The 24,656-nt window shown below is 39.9% G+C and overlaps 1 protein-coding gene across 2 annotated transcripts in view; it reads right to left on the bottom strand.

Moving 5' to 3' along the window:
- Window positions 1-24,656, bottom strand: part of MPP7 (MAGUK p55 scaffold protein 7) — a 304,195-nt gene that overhangs the window by 134,069 nt on the left and 145,470 nt on the right. For both annotated transcript variants that reach the window (XM_075827506.1, XM_075827508.1), the window contains exon 5: window positions 1,511-1,588. In XM_075827506.1, the coding sequence (XP_075683621.1) occupies window positions 1,511-1,588 (78 nt within the window). The remainder of the gene's footprint in view (window positions 1-1,510; window positions 1,589-24,656) is intronic.

Genomic DNA, 24,656 nt, shown 5'->3' with positions numbered 1-24,656 from the left:
CCCATGGATGCCATTTTGCCCAGTGTCTTTCTTATTGTGGAATCGCATACATTGACCTTAACTGAGGCAAGTAAGGTCGTCAGTTCTTTATATGTTCGTCTGGGTTCCTTTGTGACCTCCTGGATGAGTCGTTGACATTGGTTGAAATCAAGCTGGATTTTCCAGGAATAGAGATATGCTCTTTGTAGTTACCCTACGGTCCAGCTAACTGATGAACAACCTGAAAGAGGGATGCCTTCTATAAACTCAGAACGTCCTCAAAATGGAACAACCCTTTTAAAATTCTTTATGTCTGCCTTTCCTTGTATTGTAAAGAATACTTTAATGTGTAATTCTGCATTGTTAGGTAGAGTTTTGTGTCCTTCGCTTTTTGGAGACTATTTTAAGTCACTGTATTCACACCTTGACTTCTTGCTATATTTAAAAAAAATCCAAATAATAAGTATAAAAAAATTCTGTTATCCACATGGGAGACCCATGATAGCTCAGAAACATCTGAATAGAATATTGGTAGACATCACCAGGGGCATAACTATAGGGGTTCAAAGGTTGTGGTTATATCCAGGCCCTAGAGGCTGAGTGGTCCCAAAAAGCCTGTGTCCCACATAGGACCAGTACTATAAATGAAGGGTTATAGTTGGGGGCCCGGTTACAGATTTTGCATTGGGGCCCAATGCATCACATAAAAGGATAACAAGAAACTTCTATTCCTTTGATGTTTTTTTTTTATACGTGTAGAAGCTGCTATACACATTACCAGTGCATGTGAAGCAAGGCACCAAAGGCCCTAAAGAATAAATTCAGTAGGCAATGATACCCTACATAACAAATCTAAAACAACCACTTATTCTAAAAATAATATTTTCCCACCAACTTAATGTGTGTCCCTCGGGTACTTTGCCCAATTTCACTCATACGATTCATGATAAACGAGCAGTTCCCAAAAAGCAGGTGTATTTTTTTTACTTTCTAATAGAATTATAGACACAGGAAATTGGCTACTCCATCAGCTTACTTGTTGAACAGTATTTTTTGATTATGACAGTAATTTGGAAAGCTGGAGAACATGAAACACGGCTCGTATACCCTACAGTTCCCCCTGACAACCTCCTTGCTGTATTTTATATAGCTCATTTCTGCAGTATTAGCGGTCATTTTTCTTCTCCTGTCAGCAGAACAGACGTCTCATTTGTCTATTATTGTAAGGCGCTCCTCTTGTCTGTGACTTTTTCCAAAAATTGGCAGAGGACTGCTCTTAGCCTCTGTGGGACGGCAACCTGTGATTTTAATAATGTAGCGACCACGTCCAAGCAAACCAAGGTGATGTGTTTTTATTGCACGCGAATGAACACAAATTAAGGCGATGTCAGCAACCACCCTGTGTTGACAGCATGTTGGGAAGCAATCTACGCAGTGTATGGTTTTTATCCTGGGAATGACTTGCACATGTTTGTATTGGGATGTGTTTCACGTATAGAAATGCCTCGGCTTAAGGGCAGCACATACTTACATCGTCTGCCAGGGCTGTAGCAGTGTGGATGATGGGCTGCGGGTTCTCTTTCTCATAGTAGTGCAACTTCTCATGTATCTGGGGGTAAAGGAGAAAACAGATTAACTCTGTGCGGACAATGCATGTTATTCACAAAGTTCTGTACATTTTGATTCGGAGTCGATCTGTACTGCAGAGTCAAGATAATACATAAATTATATAAGATTGAAATTATACTATTTCTTTATCAACCAAGACAACAGCATTGGCAAATAAAAGGCCAGGCGTACTAAGATGCGCACGCCTCTTATAAATTAGTCGGATTTTGTGCTGTCTGTGCATCTGACTTTGAAATCTATGGCAGCTCCGGGCTGCCATAGATTTCTGGCAAGAAACGCCACTTTCTGGCATAACCGTTAATAAATCTGTTGCGCTGCGGTGGTCCGATCCATTTTTAAGCCACATCCCTTTTACCCCTTTATGCAATTCCAGAAGGGGAGTTAAAATGAAAAAAAAGTTACATAGTTTTGCACGAAAAAGCTGTGTGCCTAAAATGTGCAACTTTTTTCAACCACTAAAGTGGCACCACCACCTTAATAAATGGGGGCCAAGGTGTTACCATTCCCAAAGAGGCATGTCCCTACATCAGCAATGGTAGGACAATGTCAGTCTGTTAGGGACACACCTTCAACTGGTGACACACAGTTGTCAATTTATTCACAAATTACTAGGAGGAATAACAGAGGAACGTTGAGTTGTAAGAAAAGATGCTGCATAATTGTTATTTAATGGAAAATAAAATAATTTACTAAAACAGACATGTCAGGAGAGGTGACGGGCCCTTTTAAAAAATGTGGCACATGTTTGGAGCACCTTATTTTCGGAGGTACTGTACTTGCTCCATTTTTCTGTTGCTTTAAATTGTGTGGACACTACAAAAAAAAATTGCTTCTCAGACTTTTTATATGGCAATCATTTTAATACAATTTTTTTAAAATAAAAATAAATGTAAATAAAAGATAAAAATTACAAACTGTGAGAACGATATAAAGAAATGGTAGGGGGAGATCCTAAGATAATTAAACAGTGAATTAGGGGACCATGTCGAAGGTGTCAGGGCAGAGAACTTATTTTCTTTTCTTCAACAGGACATTGAATATGGGTTATACAAAAAAATCTGAATACTCCTTTGGTCATAAAAAGTTGCCGGCCTGTCGTTGTCATTAGATCTGTAAAAAGAACCATGCACAGAAGCTCAGTTACAATGCTGCAAATCCAAACTATACAAGAATCCACATAAAACACGGAGCCTGATCTAAAAAAAAAAAAAATGAATTTCCATTCTCTATAAACTGTCCTTGTTTAAAGAAGTGTTTAAGATGTGATTTGGGTTATTGCAGCCCTACAGTACCTTCCACAGTCCCAAGTCTCCTGGTAGGACCCTACCATGGGAAATGCACCAAGACCCATTTGTCATTACTGTCTGCTGAAGTGTTACATATGAAGTCAGGTGGAAAATATGTGTGCTATGCAGATTAAGCCATAGAATAACAGGGAATATGAGTGCTTTCTGTGTTGTGCCACCATATTGCAAAAGTAATCATTTCCAATGGCTTGTCTGAAACTACAATACTTTATAGTTCTACCTTTGCAGAGAGATTACCACCTTACCTAGTAAATGTGCCATTATTTTATTCCCATTTTGTTTTTTACTTGGCTACTAGAATTGTTCCCGTCTTTGAACTGAATTTTGTTAAAACCTGGGAGGTATTCATATTATAAAGTGTGACTTGACATGCAGGCAGACAATGATGTAATTGTGAACTACCGTACGCCACCAAATGAACCATTACTTCATTGCAAAGGAATCAATAGCCGGCAATCTACCCCTAAAAAGACGACAACATGTAGTCTAAAGGTAGGCAACAATTTTGCATCGTGCGGAGTCCTTTAGGAATACACAATGCAACACGGCAGTAACAAGGTGCGAAGGTACAACGTCAATTTTAACTGGGCTTCGGTTCTTGTAGCACAAGTCAAAACCAATCATTAGTCGGCTTGGGTGGCACAACACCCCTGCCCAGATACTGTACTGCTCATGTCATTGTCTAGCTCTAACCCAAAAGATATTCCTACATATTCATTAAATGCCCTTTGCAAAGATGGTGTAGGCTGGGTTCACACTTTCTTTTCTTAGGCCTGGTTCACATCTCTGTTCGGCTTTCCATTTCTCTGCTCTGTAAGAGGAGCAGAACAATGGAAAAACCGGAAGCGCCGGTACCGTTGCACAGCGGACACCACCACCAGCCGATAAAACCCATTGATTTTAATGGGCTCCATCGGTGTGTCCGTGGTTGTACTGGAAACAATAGCACAGCATGCTACACTATGGCTTCTGGTATTCTCGTCCAGATCTGCGACAAAGGCACCTAAGGAAGCCTAATGCAGATGTGAATGAGCCATAAATCGTTACATTATGATTTTACTTTGCTCTGCAGCTGATCGAAACTGATCTGCATCAGTCGGTATCAGTTTTTTCATTCCATCTTCCATTAACCTCAATGATAGAAAAAAAACAACCAATAACATAATGATGTGACTATGTCAGTCGTCATGATCAAATTGGACCATCAAGTGATTTCTGAAAAAAATAAAAATAATTTTTACCTAATTGTAGCAGAATTCAAGTCAAACATTAGTGCTAACCAAGCAGAACAAAAACATAATGGTTAAGAGACACAAGCTAAATGCCACATATAGCGCTGTGCTGCCTGCTCATAGTAAACTGATAAGCTGAAATCTCATGACCACACCATTTTCTAGATGCCATTTTGCTTTGCTTTAAACCCTGTACCCCACTGAAATGCATACGCAGTTTTTACAATAGGATCCCTTTTTCTTGAGTTTACCTTCTTTCAGAAAGCATCTATCTGAAGCTAGTGTAAACCCTCGGCCCCTATATTTTCGTGGAGGCACTATATTCAGCTTCCATTAGAGATAATCACCGTCATAGGACATGTAATGAATTTTTATTTTACACAGGCACACAAATGTACAGTATATGCCCATCGAATTCTCTGGATGTCGTATTTCGGATGTGTACCGGATGGATTTGTACACTGTGTGAACAAGGCTTAAGTGCCTAAAAATTTTACAAATTCATGGCCCTTCTGTTTTCATAGCCCATTTTTTAACCAACTCTATCTTATTATTTTTTTGTAGGTGAGGTCTTCAAAATTAGACACAATATTCTGAATGAGTTTTATCTTTACTGATATAATGGCTATTTCTCAGGACATTACCACCACCACCACCACCACGTTAGAACAAAGTTTAACAAATTAATGGAGCAAAATTGGCTAATTTGTTGCTGGTGCCTAAGCATTTGGGTGCCTATCTTTTGAGATCTAGTAAAGTTCTTATTGACTAACTGGCTTCTAAAACTGCTTAAATTGGGTTCAGTTTCATCTTCGAATCCTATACCCAACCTGAGGTATGGACAGGGACATGTTGGATATGGTTGAACTAGAAGCCTCCTTATTGATATGAAAAGATCAATGATATTTTAGTCCCATTTGCAGATCCAGGTGTACGAATGAATGGATACGATGAAATTGCTCATCCTCTGCACCTAATATCACATCTCAGTTAAGGTATGTTCACGCGGTATTTAGGGGAGGCTGAAAAACACGGTCACCGAATCTGCCTCCAAAATCTGCCTGTTTTCCATGCTAATTTTGAATGCAGATTTTACTAAGTACAGTAAAAAAAATAGTGCAGTAGATGCAGATTTTAAAATGCAAGCGGTTTTGGATGTTGTTTTGGGCGTTTTTCAGTACAAAAGACAGCAGCCAGGCACTGATTTTTATATTTTCCCATCTATTTCAGAATCAGCGGCAAGTTAAGTCAGACAGGTTTTTTCAGCTGATTTAGTTGCAGAGAGCTGTAAAATCAGTGCCATGTGAACTACGGCAATGATTCCCACTCAAAGCAAAAGGGTACCAAAAGACATTTCCACGTGGATTCCGAAGCTGAAAAAATGTCAGCGTGCAAAAAACGCTGTGTTAACCTGGTCTAAATAAAAAATATTGTGCTAAAACTCTGAAAAGATGCTGGTGGCCAATAAATCTTACTAAACCCAGTTGCACAAGACCGAGTGCCACTCGGGCCTTTTTTCATGCCATCCGATAGTTTTCAAGAACCCATTCACTTTAGTGGGTGAATCGGGTTCATGAAAACGGACACGGCTCTTTAATTAGAGGAAAGATAGAACAAGTCCTATCTTTCTATGGATCACGGACAGGACTTGGGCAGCACACACGGTTGTGTGCATTAGGGCAGAAGGTCTGTAAGAACAAGGTTTATTTCGAAAATCCAGGATGAAGATGATAGCATTACATTAGTAGAAAACCCTGCCAGGAAACACCTTTAACGCCACCATAGACAGCAGCCCTAGACGCATTCAAAAGTGTACACTTCGCTTTCCTATCAGCCCTATCATGCAATGGTAAAATAATTGGTTACTGATCCATATTGCTTCTCGACAGCATCTGAACACATTCTGGCATTTTACAATTCTTAAAATAGCAAGGTGGTAAAAAAAATTTGCAAACTTGGACGACATAACGAGCCACTAGACTAAGTGCTGAAATAAATTCAATGCATTGGATGAAAATACATAATAAATTATTGAGGTGGTAGACGTCAGACTATAAACAACATTTGGAAATTTTTCACAATTACCAGAAGTCAGTCTGTCGTTTTAATACCGTAAAGTGCAGATTGTCTACACATCAATATTCATGAAAATCAGTCATCAATTTACCAGGAACCAGGGATGTCACTAAGTGAGCTTATGATGGACTGTGACTGGAGACGTGAGCATACACACGATCCTGTTTTCCTGGACGTGCGAGTGTACGTCTAGCCTCAAATCCGGGAAGTATTTATGCATTGAATAGAACAATTACATGGGCAGTGTATGGCATTATTATCAGCACACTGTATTATCTGTGCAGTGTATGGCCCTGTTAATGTTGCACTATGTGACGCTACTATTTGTGAGATGTAGGTCAATATTATTTGGCACAGATTTTTCTGCACTGCTTACCGTTATATACTATTACTTGAACATCATCTCGTCCTGTTTTTTATACCATGTATCTTATTTTGCAAACTTTCTGTACTTGTATTATTTATTAGGTAATAGGTACCAACTGCAATCTGTGTAAATATAGCTTATTTCCTACTGAACCTTGAGCCTCTTGGTTTATTTTGTATTAATATGTAACATCCTCAACACTGTACATTTGCTTTTTTTTTTACCTGCATTTTCAGTGGAAAAACATCCTTTCTTATATGTAGACATAAGACGTGAACCATTAAAAAAAGAAAGGCTGCACAGAATCCACTTGGTCTCAATTTATATTTACTGTAAACGAGGAGGATAACATTTCCAAACAAAGGATAAAGCGATGCCATCAGGATACGTCTGCTTTGTCAATCTGCACCGCAGTGAAGCCGGGTTCAGTTCTGAATGCAGCAAAGACAACAAGTGCTTCTGTTTACTAGATTACCCTGTGCAGCGGTTTTACCCAGGTTTGGTCAAGGGGGCTGTTCAGGATCATAAAGATGGACACTAACGCATCGGTACGCGAACGCACAGATACACGCAGGCACACATGCACTCGCCACTCATTTTTTTGTGATCTCAAAACAAAGCTACTATAAAAAGGGACAGCCACAGTGCCCCAATAGTATGAGCAACAGTGCCCCATATCAGTTTTGCACGTGCTCCTAGGTATGCATCTGTGCATGAGTGAACAGATATGCTCGAAATATGCAGGCAGCTGGTACAAATGTCCGCCCTTGCCCTATCTTTGCATTGAGCTTATCAGGGAGAAGTGCACCCCATAAACAATGTCATGGTTCAGGTTCCGCAGCCTGAGATTCACACATATGCCCATGACACTGAAATTTACTCTACGCATTAGCAAACCACCGGCAGTAAGATAAAAGACAGTAGAACATTTCCATACATCACATTTCTTTGGTCTTCATGAAGGTATCGAACGGTAATACTAGGCATTTTTATTTGGTCTTGGTCTACAATCCCATACCCTAAAGATTTTCATTTCCTGTGGGTTTCGCACAGCAGAAACTTTCAGGTTTCCTTTTCCTGCAGCAGATCACTACTTTGAAGCGTCTTTATGGTATCCATCGGAAGATATATTCCACTAGATCATTTGCTCTCCAGCAAAGAACATTCTAATATAGTGATATATAGTCATCAGTCTACAAATGAAGGTCGGAGAGCAAAATCTTCTGCGAAACCTTAGCGTGTCTGAAATCTAGTTGACCTGGGGCGTGCCATATTCATGCCTAGTCAGTCAACATGGTCAGCAAAGAGAAAATAGTGGAAGGACATCCCTGTAAGGCTGTTTTGAAACGGTGTTCGGTGTGTGCTTTCACGATACGTTGAAAAGGTCTATAGACCCCTATAGATATATGCCAAAAGAGTGCCCTGGTGTATACACCAAATGTAGCCTTAGAGTTACACTCGCAGTCACTCACTTGTATTGTGGCGTTTTTCGGACCACTTCTCTCTCTTTCGAAGCAGACATGTAGAAACAATAAGCATCTTTTTTTTTTTCTTATAGAATCAAAAGATTTTTTTTTTCTATTATTCATCATAGCACAGAGGAGTTCAGTATGTGTGAAATACGTCACTTGGCCCATTGTTAACATAATTGATCCAACAATGATAACATTTGTTTTGCTTCCCAACAGCATATAAAATATTCCTGTACCGGACACTGTTAAATACTGAAACCAAAGTTGAAAACCAAGAAACGTGTTTAATTCATTTTAACTTCTCGTATAAACCATAGAATAACACAAGAGAGAATATAAAAAAAACGGAGAGTAGAACCTTTCAAGGGTCAAGTGAGGCATCTTATTGAAGGTTATTTTTTTTAGACTCTTTAAAGCGGATCGGTCACATATTTCTGCTGCCTGGTCTGAGGGCAACATAAAGAAGTGACAGACATACGGATTTCTGCGTGCTGTCACTTATTAGGTAATGTGTCGTAGTTTAGGAATATTTAGTAGTCATACTTGAGGCATTCATCCGGCGCTGCAAACAGGAGTCCAAGTATATTCATGCTGCCCCTCCCTACCTCCACCCTTCAGCCGCCTTACCAGGCAAAACGGGGGTGGGATGACCCCCGTTTTCTATATAGGTGCGGGTCCTGTGGATATGGCATACAGTGAAGGAAATAAGTATTTGATCCCTTGCTGATTTTGTAAGTTTGCCCACTGTCAAAGTCATGAACAGTCTAGAATTTTTAGGCTGGGTTAATTTTACCAGTGAGAGATAGATTAAATAAAAAAAAACAGAAAATCACATTGTCAAAATTATATATATTTATTTGCATTGTGCACAGAGAAATAAGTATTTGATCCCCTACCAACCATTAAGAGTTCAGCCTCCTCCAGACCAGTTACACGCTCCAAATCAACTTGGTAACTGCATTAAAGACAGCTGTCTTACATGGTCACCTGTATAAAAGACTCCTGTCCACAGACTCAATTAATCAGTCTGACTCTAACCTCTACAACATGGGCAAGACCAAAGAGCTTTCTAAGGATGTCAGGGACAAGATCATAGACCTGCACAAGGCTGGAATGGGCTACAAAACCATAAGTAAGACGCTGGGTGAGAAGGAGACAACTGTTGGTGCAATAGTAAGAAAATGGAAGACATACAAAATGACTGTCAATCGACATCGATCTGGGGCTCCATGCAAAATCTCACCTCGTGGGGTATCCTTGATCCTAAGGAAGGTGAGAGCTCAGCCGAAAACTACACGGGGGGAACTTGTTAATGATCTCAAGGCAGCTGGGACCACAGTCACCAAGAAAACCATTGGTAACACATTACGCCGTAATGGATTAAAATCCTGCAGTGCCCGCAAGGTCCCCCTGCTCAAGAAGGCACATGTACAGGCCCGTCTGAAGTTTGCAAATGAACATCTGGATGATTCTGAGAGTGATTGGGAGAAGGTGCTGTGGTCAGATGAGACTAAAATTGAGCTCTTTGGCATTAACTCAACTCGCCGTGTTTGGAGGAAGAGAAATGCTGCCTATGACCCAAAGAACACCGTCCCCACTGTCAAGCATGGAGGTGGAAACATTTTGGGGATGTTTCTCTGCTAAGGGCACAGGACTACTTCACCGCATCAATGGGAGAATGGATGGAGCCATGTACCGTCAAATCCTGAGTGACAACCTCCTTCCCTCCACCAGGACATTAAAAATGGCTCGTGGCTGGGTCTTCCAGCACGACAATGACCCGAAACATACAGCCAAGGCAACAAAGGAGTGGCTCAAAAAGAAGCACATAAAAGGTCATGAAGTGGCCTAGCCAGTCTCCAGACCTTAATCCCATCGAAAACTTATGGAGGGAGCTGAAGATCCGAGTTGCCAAGCGACAGCCTCGAAATCTTAATGATTTACAGATGATCTGCAAAGAGGAGTGGGCCAAAATTCCATCTAACGTGTGCAAACCTCATCATCAACTACAAAAAAACGTCTGACTGCTGTGCTTGCCAACAAGAGTTTTGCCACCAAGTATTAAGTCTTGTTTGCCAAAGGGATGAAATACTTATTTCTCTGTGCACAATGCAAATAAATATATATAATTTTGGCAATGTGATTTTCTGTTTTTTTATATAATCTATCTCTCACTGGTAAAATTAACCTAGCCTAAAAATTCTAGACTGTTCATGTATTTGACAGTGGGCAAACTTACAAAATCAGCAAGGGATCAAATACTTATTTCCTTCACTATATAGGTCTAAGTTTGGAATACTTTTAATGATTGCGATTCATGTGCTTGTGACTAACCCCTAGTGAAAAATGTGTATATTAAAAGTCCCCTCCTGAATATGTCCCCCCTCAAATCAGTTGTCACCCAGTTCTCCTGTAATAGAAATCTTTCTAGCTATGCAACAATATGATGCATAGAAGATGTATTACTGCAAACACAGGCAGATGTGGCCATATTGGGTCTCACCCAGCTTTTCTAGAAACAAAGAGAAGGGCTTATGGAAAATACAGAAAAGTACCTATACGTTCACAAGATAATGCCACCATAGCCCAGAAGTCGTTATTTTTCATTTTTATTATATTGCTCAGCTCTGTGCCGTACTGTTGTTTTGATGCTGCCAGAGCTTGCTGTGGGTGGGATTACCATGCAAAGGACTACAGTTTCCATGATTCATCTCCATTCTCACAGTCATTGCCTCTTTTCACAGCTGTCTGCATGCCCCTCTATTACAAGATGTAAGGTAGGGCTGTAATTACTCACAGTCTTCACACACAACACAGTTCTGCTACTTAGATGCTGCTCTGCTACCCGATCTGCTGCCCAGCATGTGAAACATGATACCTCCAGAGGCAGGGAGGGGAGGGAGCAGTGGAGATAAAAGGCATGTGAAATGTGACATCCTGTACTACAGGGAGGGGGGAGGTTACTACATGTTCAGTGTACAGGACTCCACACAAACCGGAGATTAACACTAGGAACATGGTCAGGTGACTGTATCAGTGTCTGGCTTACAGCGACATTTCAGCTACAGTGAGTACATTATTAAGTGACTAATCTTACTGCAGTTAGCCATCGCCACACAATTTTTTTACGTTTTAAAAACCCCTTTAAACTTTTTCTACTGGGGCCCCACCAACCAGTGTCACCTGCGCCTCACCTGTGGTTGAAGTCCATGCCAAAATTACAACTATTGCTCAATGTATCTTTTATTTATCTCCTGAACCTAGTAGAACATTAAAATAGGCACAAAAATAGTCTGTAACGTTGTTAAACCAGAGATTGCTGCAGCCAGAGAAAGGACTGTGGAGCAGAAGCAATCAGCACTGACAGAGGAAAGTTCAAGGACCTATTATTGGTGAGGTTTGGATTATATATTGTATAGTAGCCTATAGGACTATGGAGCATGTGGCTCTTACACTGTACTTCCATCCAAGTAAGCAATAGAAAAAAATATATAAGTATGCCCCTTTTAAAGGTTCCCCTTTAATACTGGCTTAGCAAGCAAGATGGCTGCATCAACTATGGGTAATTAATTGAAACGTCCACTGGAAAGTAGACATTCGTAGGGGTCGTTTCAGACTTAATTTCGATCCACCAGAAAAAGATTATATTAGGTCACCAAGACAAAAACATCTTGATTAAAACAATACTTTCTAATCCAATTTCAGAACTTTTACTAAGTCTTCACAACAGTATATTCTGAAGAATTGATTTGGAAATGTCATGAGCATGCCGGTCATAACCCCCAATCACTTTCAGATGTTTCTTTTTGGTTACAAGAGATAAAGTGCTATTTTACAGAAGTTACTAAATACTAATGTTATGATATATCAATGACGTGTGCACATTTTAAGTCATGCATGTGGATAAAATGATACATACAAAATTACACATACATTTTTACCCCCCAAACCGCCCACCTCTCTGTGGGGGGGGGGGGGGGGGGGGGTTGGACAAATTTACGCTTATGAGAGTCCAACCTGTTATAGAAGTTGTTTTTTTTAGCATTAATATTTACACAAGGTAGATGTAAGCTTGAATTGTATTGTACATTACTAGGTTCATCACCTTGAATTGGCTCCCTCACCAGATTCTCAAATCCCTATCTCCTATTGCATGTGATCGGCGCTGCAATGTAGATAACAGTAACGTGTTTTTTTTTGGCCAAGTTATGAGCTATTTTATATATATGCAAATGAGGTTTGAAATGGACAACTGGGCGTTTTTTTTTAGTTATGTCCAACTGGGCGTGTATTGTTTTTAACTGGGCGTGTTTACGTGTATGACGCTGACCAATCAGTGACCAGTCAGCGTCATACACTCATCTCCATTCATTTACACAGCAGCGATGTGCAGCCGCATACACAGAGATTAACGTTAATCTTGTGTCCTGATAATGAATACACATGAAATCCAGCCTGGACGTCATGTGTATTCAGAATTCTGACACTTCTGACTCTTTTCTGTGAGATTTCCAGCAAGTGAAACGAAATCTTGTTTACCTCCGTAATCTCGCGAGATTTCGTTTCCCTTGCTAGAAATCTCAAAGAAAAGATTCAGAAGTGTCAGGATTCTGAATACACATAACGTCCAGGCTGGATTTCATGTGTATTCATTATCAGGACACTTGATTAACGTTAATCTCTGTTTATGTGGCTGCACATCGCTGCTGTGTAAATAAATGTAGAGGAGTGTATAACGCTGACTGGTCATTGATTGGTCAGCGTCATACACGTAAACACGCCTAGTTAAAAACACAATACACGCCCAGTTGGACATAACGAAAAAAAAAATGGCAGTTGTCCATTTCAAAGCTCATTTGCATATATATAAAATAGCTCATAACTTGGCCAAAAATGAACGTTTTTTTAAAAAAAAAAAATGTTACTGTTATCTACATTGCAGCGCCGATCACATGCAATAGGAGATAGAGATTTGAGAATCTGGTGACAGAGCCTCTTTAAAGAAAGCGCTTTACGAACCATCGGCGCATCTCCAATCAATATCAGATAATATATCCTATATACCGTATTGTAAATGAAGATGTAAACTCAGATGACTTTTTATGCTGTGGAGTTCAAAAACTATACCTAAAAATATTTAACAGGCGATAGGATCATAAACGAAAACGCATCTATGTTTTTTCTACGTATAACACGACGTCTAGAGGTAAATTTGTCATTTGGTCTTTAAGAATGAAAAGCTGTTCAGGACCCGTACCTCCTCTCATCATGATTTGCTTTTGTAGGTAGTTTGCAAGGTGCTTATATTTGTAAAAGGTCAAATATTGGCATTTATATGAATGAATACAAAGTAGAAGCGGAATGTTTTGTTTTAATGCAGCGCCACCTAGTGTATGCTATATGGAACAGTCCGTACCTTTCATTCTTCCTTATTCTACGTAGATTGTTCGGTTTTTGTAATAACGTAACTTGTTTTTTGAAGTGTGGCTGTACCATTGCGTTATGTCACATATATAATACACATACGGTTTACGTGTGTTTTCAGTGACGTAAAGCACAATAAAGCTGAACATTCTGCTTAATCATTACCAGACATGGAGTACCTAAAATTCAAGTACATTAGAAAACATAAAAACCTCGTTGTACTGAACCTGTTGCTATTCATATCTATATCCGCTTAACAGTAATAGGGCAGTGGGAGACATAGGTTCAAATCTGTCTGAGGCAACATCTGCATGTAGTTCTGTACGTTGTGTGCGGGCTGTGTGCACGTCGGTTTGTCTGTCGGTCTGACATTGGGAATGATGCGAGTGATTATAATTGGTATACAGCACTGCAGAACACATTGCTATGTAAGCACCCAGGAGCGCAACTAGTAGTTCCATTACAAAATCTGAAATTGGACCCCCCACAACCACCTTCAGCAACAAGTGGGACATTTTGCTCCCTATATCCTTTCCTTCTTTTCTTAGGCCCCATGCACACAACCATGCTTTTGTGTCCGCAATTTATCCACATTTTTGCGGACCCATTCATTTCTATGGCCTCATGCACACTACCGTGATTTTCACTCATCCGTGTGGGTATCGCAAAAACTAGTAATGTTACGATCTGGGTTTGCAGCTTCACAAACTGCTGACATCCACTTTTTTTGGTTGCGGTTCACACGGATGCACAACTAAAGTTTTTTTTGCGGACAGATAGACCGCAACGTATCTGTGGTTTTGCAGCCCGAAAAAAAACTATGGTCATGCGCATGAGGTCCTAGTCTTCCATTGATCTGCATTCAATTTTCTACTAAAGCGGACTGTGGCTCAGAGTAGGCAGGTGCTGGAAAGTTGCAGGTGCCCGTCTCCCCCTTCTTCCCCTCTGCCCAGTGAAATAAACATAAACGCCAAGCCTGCACGGCTACGGCAGAGTCGTCAGAAATAGGTGCTGGTCTCATGGGTACGATCGGCAAATGTGTACGGCTGGCAAGTTTTATAACTTGGTAATTGAGAACTCTTAAGTCACCTTCACAAGTGACCTAAATTCACAATAAACATACAGTACAATGAATGTGAATGGGTTTAGAATTTAAAAAAAAAAAAAAAAAGCAACGCATATTTGAGGGCATGCTGTGGATTTCAATACCTGCAGCATGCTCTATCATGCCTTGTTTTAGTCACTGATTTTTCTGCGGATCAAACCTACTTTATTCTGAGAGGTGAAATCCACAGAAAATATACAGAAAAATCCACGTGGATACACTGCTGATTTTTATACACAGCACGTGACCGTACTTTTACTCAGGATATATATATATATATATATCCAAATGCCACAATTAGTTTGTCGATACTATTTTTGCACTCAGTTTACCCCAGTTATACAAAATAAAATAGAAATACTGTATGAAACAAATTGAGGCTACTAAAAAAAAAAAAACACAATGAGGCAGGCCCCATGCACATGACCATAGTTTCTATACGTAATTACAGATCTGTAATTTCGGATGGAATTGCGGACCCTTTCATTTCTATTAGCCACAGACACCATTTAGTATATTTATATGTGTATCTGTAGCCGTCGGATCCATATTTGCGGACAGTAAAAACCGCTACGGTCGTGTGAATGAGGTCTGAGTCACATTTATACAGCAGCTTACGCCAGTTTTTGCCGTAAACTACACTGCTAAAATGTCACAAATGTTGACATGCGATATTTAAGCATTACAATTGGAGACTTTTCTCGTCAATTGCCAAATTTGGAAAGCGACAAGACGTAGTTCCGGCTAGAGAAAAGGTAGAAATAGTGCAAATAATTGGTGCAATCTACAACTGCTCACAGCCGATTTAACTTCAAAGCACCAAATTTATGGAGTCGTGGACCTTTTAATTCATTTTTCGCAAATCACTTCAATAACCTCCTTTACTTAGACTGGGGTAGAATTAAAATGACCAAACGTGGGCCAATAAATACTGAAAACAGAACACCATAAATGTGATAGAAATACTGAAATGTATTCCGCTCCTTCTAGTTCAATCGCTCTGCATGAGAAATTAACAAAAATAAAATCTGCTGAATGCCTTTCAGCCTCATCAATAATGGAGCGGAGTTCATATGAGGGGATCTGAAATTTTAGTGGGGTCTGAGTACAGAAGTAGAATTTAAAAGGCAATCTGACTTCTGGACGGGTTGCATATGCGGAGGTGTACTTAAAACATTGCAATACATTACGTGCCAGTAATAAAATATTGGAATCGATGCCCAACTCTGCTTTTTAAACGTACTTATAAATCAAGGAAATTGTGCCAAGCAGAAACTGCATATATATTTAAGCTATAGAAATTTTCCTGTGTGAATCATGAAGATAGAAGAACGTTTCTCACACAATGGAATGTGGCTACAGAATAGGCGTGACTTACCTTTAATAAAGCCCAGCAGAGGTTTTATGTAGAGAACACATCATAGTAGAGTTTTATTTCGTCGGACTTGGAAGTCGTCTGTGAGCAGCGATGGCTTTTTATTAACAAAGCCACACAGGTTTTTTAAAAATGTCCATAGAAACAGGAAAACAGATGGCAGTAGGTGAGAGCATCTTATAGGGCATTAGGAGCCAGGAAACGCACACCGCGGGTCTTTGCCAAGTACATGCTTAGCATCCTGTGGATATTTATACACAGAGCAGAAATGGGACCAGTTTCCATCACCGTGCCAGCAATAGACTTATTCAGATTATATCGTAGACATTACAATAATCGCGCTACATATGGTTATGGATTAAAGTCAATGTTTTCTGAGCACAGATCTTGTGTGGATATTGTTTAAATCACCGGTTTGATGGGAAAAGCTGTTTGGGCAGCTATCCCTTTAAGGCCAACTCAAAGCTACAACCTAAGGAACCTGCCATGCTGTTTCAACACTGCACCTGTATTTTGTTGACTTTTGTTCTGTACTGTATCGATTTTATTCTTTTAAAAAAACATACAACACAATGGCCTCTGCTAGATACAATAGGGAAAGCATAGAGGGCACGTGTCATACCCAAGGGCAACAAGTGTAAACAGATCAACCTGAAGGCATGAAATGGACTCTCGTTTTAGTAACATATACATATTCTAAAAAACAATCATATGGATCCAAAAATTTTAGCGTAAAGCACAAAGTAGGTTTAGAAAGGAAGCTAAGAAGGTAAAGCCACTTTAGGGCTTAATCAGCGTGTTCCGCGCCCGTGTGCTGGAGGTGCATGCAGAGGAGAAACACGGGACGTGAAAAATGCATGCCGCACGCAAAGCACATTGATGCGGAACGGAAAGCACATTAACGGCACATGGGCACGAAATGCATGAAACACGGTCCGTTTTTTGCGCACGCAAATCGGACACGCTCGTGTGAATAAAGCCTATGAGTACGTTCACACAGAGGATTTGTCAGGAAGAAAAAAAAAATCTGCCTCAAAATTCCCCTTAGGATTTTTCGGCAGATTTTAAAATGCCAGCATTTTTTTGGACGTCAATGCAAAAAACACACCAAAAAAGCTTCAAAACGAAAGGCACGTTGTTTTCTGCCTTCCATTGACTTTAATGGAGGTTCAGAGATGGAAGCTGCTCCAAGATAGGGCATGCTATTTTTTTTTTTTTTGCGAGCAGACAAAATGGCCTGAGGAAGACACTGGTACAGTGTCAAAACGCGTAGCCTTATGCATTTCTTATAAACCTGTTATTATATACATCTATTCCTTGGATCTTTGCTTGATGTTAGCAGCGCTGTATATGATTCAGTTTTCTATTCCTATATCTGCCTCCCATTGAAATTGATAAGGGGAGATTTGGTGCATTTTTTTGCGCCAATTCTGATACGGTTTCTGCATCAAAATCAGCGCCAAAAAATGCTGTGTGAAAAGGCCCTTAGGTGTGATGTCAGGACTTAATAGCAATTTTTAGCCCTGATATCCTTTCTTTAAAGTGGTTATCTGGGATGCGATGTTTTTTGTTTTTTTTAATCTCGCGCTTTTATTCTTGTAGTATAAGATAGCTTTGCAATTTATTGTTTAAAAAAAATAGCCTTGGAAAAAAAAAAAAAAAGGAAATCTATCTTACAGAATCGACTTTGGAGAAAGCTTGAGTAGCCAAAATCTCCCCCGACGCAGCCTGCTGAGAGGACGGTGATCTCAAAACACACTAAAACCCCATTCACATGCCGTTTATTTGCTTACATTTGACGTATACGCCAGGAAACGCTCCCGGCGTAAATGTGAAACTTAGGCTATGGCGGATGCCTGACAGTAGCATCTGTCAGCACAGACTATAATGATATCGATTTAACATATAGGTCATGAGATCTGTTGAATGGATACCATTATAGTCTATTGGTAACAGATGACACTATTAGGCATCCGTCACAGGCATCTATCACCCACAGACTATAATGGTATCAGTTTAATGTATAAGTCATGAAAACTATTGAAAAGCCCATGACGTATACGTCAAACCTATGCCTGTAATGTTTAGCATACAGACCCAAACCTCACCTATAGGCTCCCATGTTAAAAAACGTATACTGCGCAGTATACTTTATGGGATTCCATTGTATAGAATAACATAGTTTACTAGGCTATTTCTTATCTTAAAAAAACAAAAAAGGTACTGTATACTGATGTATACCAGCCCAACTTAGGCCAAAAATGCTTTCCCAGCATACACGCTAAACGTACATCACAAACATGATGCAAACGGGGTCTAAAGACCACCTTACTCATTGGTCATTCAGTGACTTTGGCGTTCATTAAAAAACAATAAACCGTAAAAATCTGGCAGCCGAGATGATAGTAGTACGTGATCAACATGTGACACACGCCTTTCAGCAGTATAGTGGCTATCAGCCCCTGGCTGAGGCATTTGATACAAAGATGCTAACAGCGCATATAAAAAGTATTTTCTTAGGGAGGTTTCCTCATTCGTATGAGTTATTAAGTTATCTTTAAACTTCCGAACCTTAAGATCCCTAAATAATAAGGTGGTCATCCATGGGAACTAAGTTTATGGGTTTTGAGCGATTATCTCCGGAGTAACTCATCTTTTTTCCGTGCCAAGAACTTAACCTTATGCCCCATAAATTCTGCTTTTATCTTCACACTTTCAAAAAAATAAAATTCACAAACAGATAAAGCAACTTTAAAGGGAAACGGTCAGCAGTTTTGAAGTCTTAAAACTGCGGACAGGGTTATATAGTGGAGGGCATTTTAAACTTAAACTTTTTGTTTTTTTTAGTAATGCAAGTTGCAAGTTGGGCTTTTGAACCTTCTCAAGAAACAGGACCCCGGCGTGAATGCTGCCTCTGCACCCCTTTAGCTACACCGCTGCGGAATTCTCCTGGCTTGCAGCAGGGTAGGAAACGTCTGGATGCTGCAAAGCCCCATGGCCGTGCTGTATTTATACATCGATGCTAACTGCAACCACACAACTACTATATTAATGGAAATGCTCGCTTTATATCTGTGCCACTGCGATGACTTTTTGACTTTGCAATATGTCTGGTAACCATCAGGCTCCACATTACAACATTACATCACATCCTCCACGAACGCAATGTCCTAACCTTATGTAAGACCAATAAGTGCAGGAGGCTGAACATATGCGCTATAGCAGGGCCAGAGCTATGATTTCAACAGGTTTTCCAGAACTTTCCCTAGAAGAACACACCAAGACAATTTGCATTCTGGCCCAAAACGGTCTGCTTTGGACGGAACATCAAAGGGGATATTAATTTACAACCAGGAATTTTGTTTTGTAGAAAATTCCGACAACTGGATTACACCGTGATGATATGTAAGTGGAAGGAGCATCCCTGTCTGAGATGAAGAACTCCTTACAGTTATAAATAAGGAGGGAGCTGTGATGGATACTGCTCCTGTTGTGACGTCTGTCTGCCAAACATCAATTTTGCGACTTGGATTCTTGTGGAAAATTTCAGAATGTTGCAATAAATAATTTGTAAGTACATATCATAAAAATACTATCAACTTAGAAGAAAACTAGGACATCAGTACGGAGATTCATAATCAGACATATTTAGACATACTGTAGATCAACATATATAGCATATGGATATCAGGACACGATGCTATATTAAACAGCTTGGTCATTTTGGTCAATTTTGTATATAGATAGAGATAGTGGAATCCAGTCCATCGTTTTCATGAAGTTACTAGCAAATATACTGGAACACTATGCTACGGTATCTAATGTGTATTCAATTTAATCTAATATATTGTATGCTATATGGGTATGCTTTGAAGTTTATTTATGTAGTTCGCTCTCCTTATCTGTCCTCTCACCCCCCCCCCCCCCTTGACTATCAGCACGGCGCAATCTGCTTTCAGTGTGCGCCGCCTTTGTTATTATTGCGGTGTACAGCTCACACTGAAAGCAGATAGCTCTGTGCTGACAGTCAAGGGGGGGGGGGGGGGGGGTGAGATAACAGATAATAAGGAGAGCAGGAGGAGAAGGATAACTTGCAGACTAGACATAAAGCTACTGTCTATTACCCGTGACAGAGAAGGGGCTGGCTTAGCTACTGAAATGAGCCAGGCAGCCAGCCCCTTCATCACGTCACCGACACACAGAAAGGAGAGGGAAGCTCCCTGCATCCTGAGGCTGTGTCGGCACGTCACAGCTAAGGGGAGAAGCGCCACTTCCGGGACCATATGACAGGGCAGGGACATCTGGTCATTCTTGCAGCTTTGAGTGAAAGTATATTAGTGTCTCAATTTTACATAACCTGACCAATTAGGAACATTTTCTGTTGTCAGATAACCCCTTTTATGCCCTTCTTGCCTGGTTTGTGAGTTTCGGCCTTCTCTGGTCTTTGTAGTTGTGCCATATGGTTTTAATTTTCTTATAATGGATTTAATGGTGCTCCGTGGAATGTTCAAAGTATGCAATATTTTCTTTTAACCAAACCCGGATCTATACTTCTACACAACTTTGTCACTGACCTGTTTGGAGAGCTCTTTGGTCTTTCATGTTTCTTGTTGCAGACTAAGGGGCCTCTCAGAACATCAGGTTATTGACATCATGTTTCAGATCATTTGACACTTTGACTGTACACAGGGGGACCTTATTACACCAATTATGTGACTTCTGCAGTTAATTGGTTTGTTTAGACCATATTTAGGGGTTTCACAGCAAAATGGGGTGAATACATATGCACTCATAACTTTTAGTTTGTTTGGGGTTTTTTTTTCTCCTGGATTCCATTTCCATTGTAATGGGCAATGCTGGCTTATACAGAACTTTTTTTTACATCTTTTAATCTATAAATATAGCAACCTCAGCCACAGAATTTTCTCATAAAGCCTAGCGCATATCTTGCCTTTGATGGAGTTTAAAACAACGTTTTATTTGTTGCAGGCCTGTTAACTTCTGGGACGTGGGCCCATCGAAAAGTCATCTCTACAGCTAGAAGTTTATTCTTTATTACAAACATTCAAGAAACAATATTTTCTTTGATAACAAACAGCAGACAATACTTCACACAATAAACAAAAGCCAACGTCTTTAGAGAGCTACTACATGACCAAAGACGAAAAGTATCAAGCAAAAGATCTTAAAGGAAACATGGAAAGAAAACAACTCTTTTTCGTTTTGTGCAGATTACACTGTTAAGTGTTTTGCAATTTTGGCTAAATGCATTGACCAGGCATTTACTAGTCTGGCACTAATGTTTCTAAACTGTCTTTTCTGTGTCTCGGATGGCCAAAGAATACAGAGAACAAAGAACATCTTGATTACTCCACTTATTTCAACATTGCTCTAATCTATTGGAACACTTAAATTCCTGAAAGTAACATTCTCAATAAACAGCCTTACCTCACTAAATGTTCAGTTTAAAGTAGAGCAAAAGAAGTAAAAAAAACAAACCATATAATGATACTGCGTAGTTGGAGTACAGATTGACATTCTCCGGCTCTTCAAGCACGCAGAAAGGGGAAGGAATCACTTCAGAGTGATCACCTCTCCAAATGTGGAGAACTCCTTTTAAAGGGTATTCCCAACTTAGACATTTGTGGCATATCCATAAATGTCTTGGGGATAGATGCGGGTCGCAGCTCTGGGATACAAACTATAGCGAGAACGGGTGTCACGCGACCTCCGTTTTGCCAGGTGAGGCGACCACTGGCTGCAAACTCCAGGCGGGTACTAGTGCAGAGGGGGCGCTCTCCATTCTGTTCTATGGAAGTTATAGAACCATCCGAGCGGAGCTTGACCCCGTCCTCGATGTAAGTGTGGGTCCAAGAGCTAGCACCTGCATCTAGATCTCCTGGATATGCCACAAATGTCTACGTTTGGAATACCCTTTAATAGACGACACTTCAACATGGACTGAAAAGGTATATGCATTTTCGAGTGGCATTAACTATGTTTTTACATTCAACGGTTTCCTACCAAAGATATAAATGTCCCAATAGTGGGAGGAGGGTCCCCTGACCCCATACCACCAGATGTGGCGGATGCCGGCTTGTTTGCTGTTGTCTTCATTTAAGTCTATGGGAGTTCTGGAAAAATCCAGACAGGGAATACACCATAAATGTCCTTGTTGAGAAAACCCCTTTAATACAGTAAGTCCCCACCCCCTGAGCTATGTCACCTTGTTCTATTTTACTTGGATGTAGGCAATACTGCTCTACACAAGCAGCGGTGGAGCCCATTTTATGACAGAGGAAAGATCTATAGTCCTGAGTACCTAACTAGGGAATCACCTACATGGAACTTGAATGTTCTCTCTGTGCTGTCACACAATCTAATAACATTATTGTTGGATTGTTCCCTATGTGTGTGTGATATGAAAATTCTAAATTGACTACCACTGACTACATTCTTTGTATACTCATACCGAATATCTTGGTGCCTTGTAGAATATGAGTAATAATAATTATAAATCAACAATGCCTACCAAAGAGAAGCTAGAGGCAACAGCAACGACAGGAAACATCATGCATTCTGATTGGGAAAATGCTGCAGCAAAGATTGATGGACCATTTAAACTCGATCCACGTTTATAGTGTTAGTCTTAATATATACAAACTTTAGACAGATACGGTTCATATTACTTAAAGAGATTCCTTAATCCAGCCAACCACTTTTTCATATGAAGATAGCCTGGTAATCAGCTGAACGTCAAAGGCCCAGCTTCAGAAGTTGTGGCAGGTCACACATTTCCCCTGTAGCATAGTAGTAAAAGTAGCATTACACGCTAGCCATTCAAATGCATGGAATACATGGACGGGCCTGGTCCCCTAGAGTGAGAGTCGCTATTTGTTAGTTGCTCTCTGCTCTGGGTTAAGAACCGCTCAGGACCTCACTCTATGAGGACCATATATCCTTCAAGGACACCCCTTTAAGTAAACCTCTACATAATAGATAACATCAGAGGTCATCAATATCCTAATCAAATATACATTTTGGAATTGCTCCCTTTACCAGTAGGAGTGTTTCAATGATAACCTGCATTACTTCTGGAAATATCAGATTCCTGCAGTTTATACTATAGAAGTAGTAGTATGCAGGAACTGTTGATGGTGGCCTGTGTTATTTCAACTGTCCGCTCAAAGACCAATGCCAGGAATTTCCAAATCCCCAGTTCTAATCAAATTGTATTAGGAACTTTCTCCTATAACAATTTCCAAATATATCAAATAATGCTACAGACAAAAAAAAAACCTCCATGACTATTTAATTGACATTTTTACTACATCCCAAAAACTATTACAAAGTATATGCCTGTTTTGGTAGTGGCAACAAACTTGCTGGCGTGAAAGTGTAACATGAATAATCTGTACCTAATAGGGCACTTATTATGGAAAGTTTCAGGTCCCCTTATCCCCAGGAGGCGAGTTGTGCAATTGTGTGTAACCGCGTTCAAGGAGGGGGTCTAGAACATGAGTAACTTCTTTAGGAATCCGTTTTGACTAAAGTTTCCCCAGGAGACCACAACTCACCATTATGAAAACACACACACTAACAATATTCCTTATTTTCACGTGTAATTCTATCTATTTCTTTCCCTCTTTTACACGGGATTACTTGACATCCAGCCCTCAGAGATACAGTGAGATAGAGAACATATTTTAGTGCTAACCACAGGCTGAGCAGATGAAGCCAGAGTGATGGGAATAATTTACTTTCAATATGGAAAAAAAAGATCTAAATTACTGATCTGACAATCCGTTTCAACGCCAAGCTCGCATACTCACCTCCCAACACAAATACACATGGACTTCCAGCTTAAATGCTTTTTCTCTGCCAGTCTATTCTGCTCTCAATATTAACAAATTATTTATGTTCTGCGCAATGAGAAAAATGTTATGTCTGCAATCAGATCAGGAGTTTATTGTCCAATTGGGATTGATTAAACTGGTGGAAGACAAATTCTGTCTAATTTCAAGTTTAACCACATTTACCGTTTAAATCGATATTAAAAAAAGGAGTAATTTTGTAAACACCACATAGAATGTATAACATTAAGTTATATTATTTTTTTTCTCTATTCTCCATAGCCACTTTGAAAGTTCTTCTGGTTGCCCTTGGAAACAGACAGCGGTCTGTTTTTAGCATTTCACTTTGCAGCTCAGCTTCAATTGTGCCAACCGCCCCCTGAGCTCCCAAAGTGCAATAATCTCTGTAACCGGAAACTAGTAGAATTCAGAATTTAGCTTTATATATAAAGACGGTCATGCAACCCAAAGTAAAGCAAAGCTTCCCAAGGTTTTTTTGTCAATTAAAAATGTGGAATGTGTATACAGGACATTTTTAAATACAACAGGACAAAAGAAATAATAGATGTAAATACTAGATGATATTTACTGAATACTGCCACCTAAAGCAACACTCTAGATTTCCTTGTAAATTTGGTTCACATCGGTCTCAGATTCTCCATCGCAAATTTTGTCAAAACAACAGACACCACACCAGAACCCATGGGGCCCAATTCTAAGGCAATTAATCTAATAAGTGTACCGTTTCTTTAACACACTTTATAACCATTGCACTATTGATGAGGAGAAAAGAGGAGTCGTGCTGGGTGCCTCTGAGACAGTATTATGCAGGAATGA

This window comes from Rhinoderma darwinii, chromosome 5, assembly GCF_050947455.1.
Source record: "Rhinoderma darwinii isolate aRhiDar2 chromosome 5, aRhiDar2.hap1, whole genome shotgun sequence".
Classification (NCBI taxonomy): Eukaryota; Metazoa; Chordata; class Amphibia; order Anura; family Rhinodermatidae; genus Rhinoderma; species Rhinoderma darwinii.
This window is presented reverse-complemented; position numbering and strand designations above follow the sequence as displayed.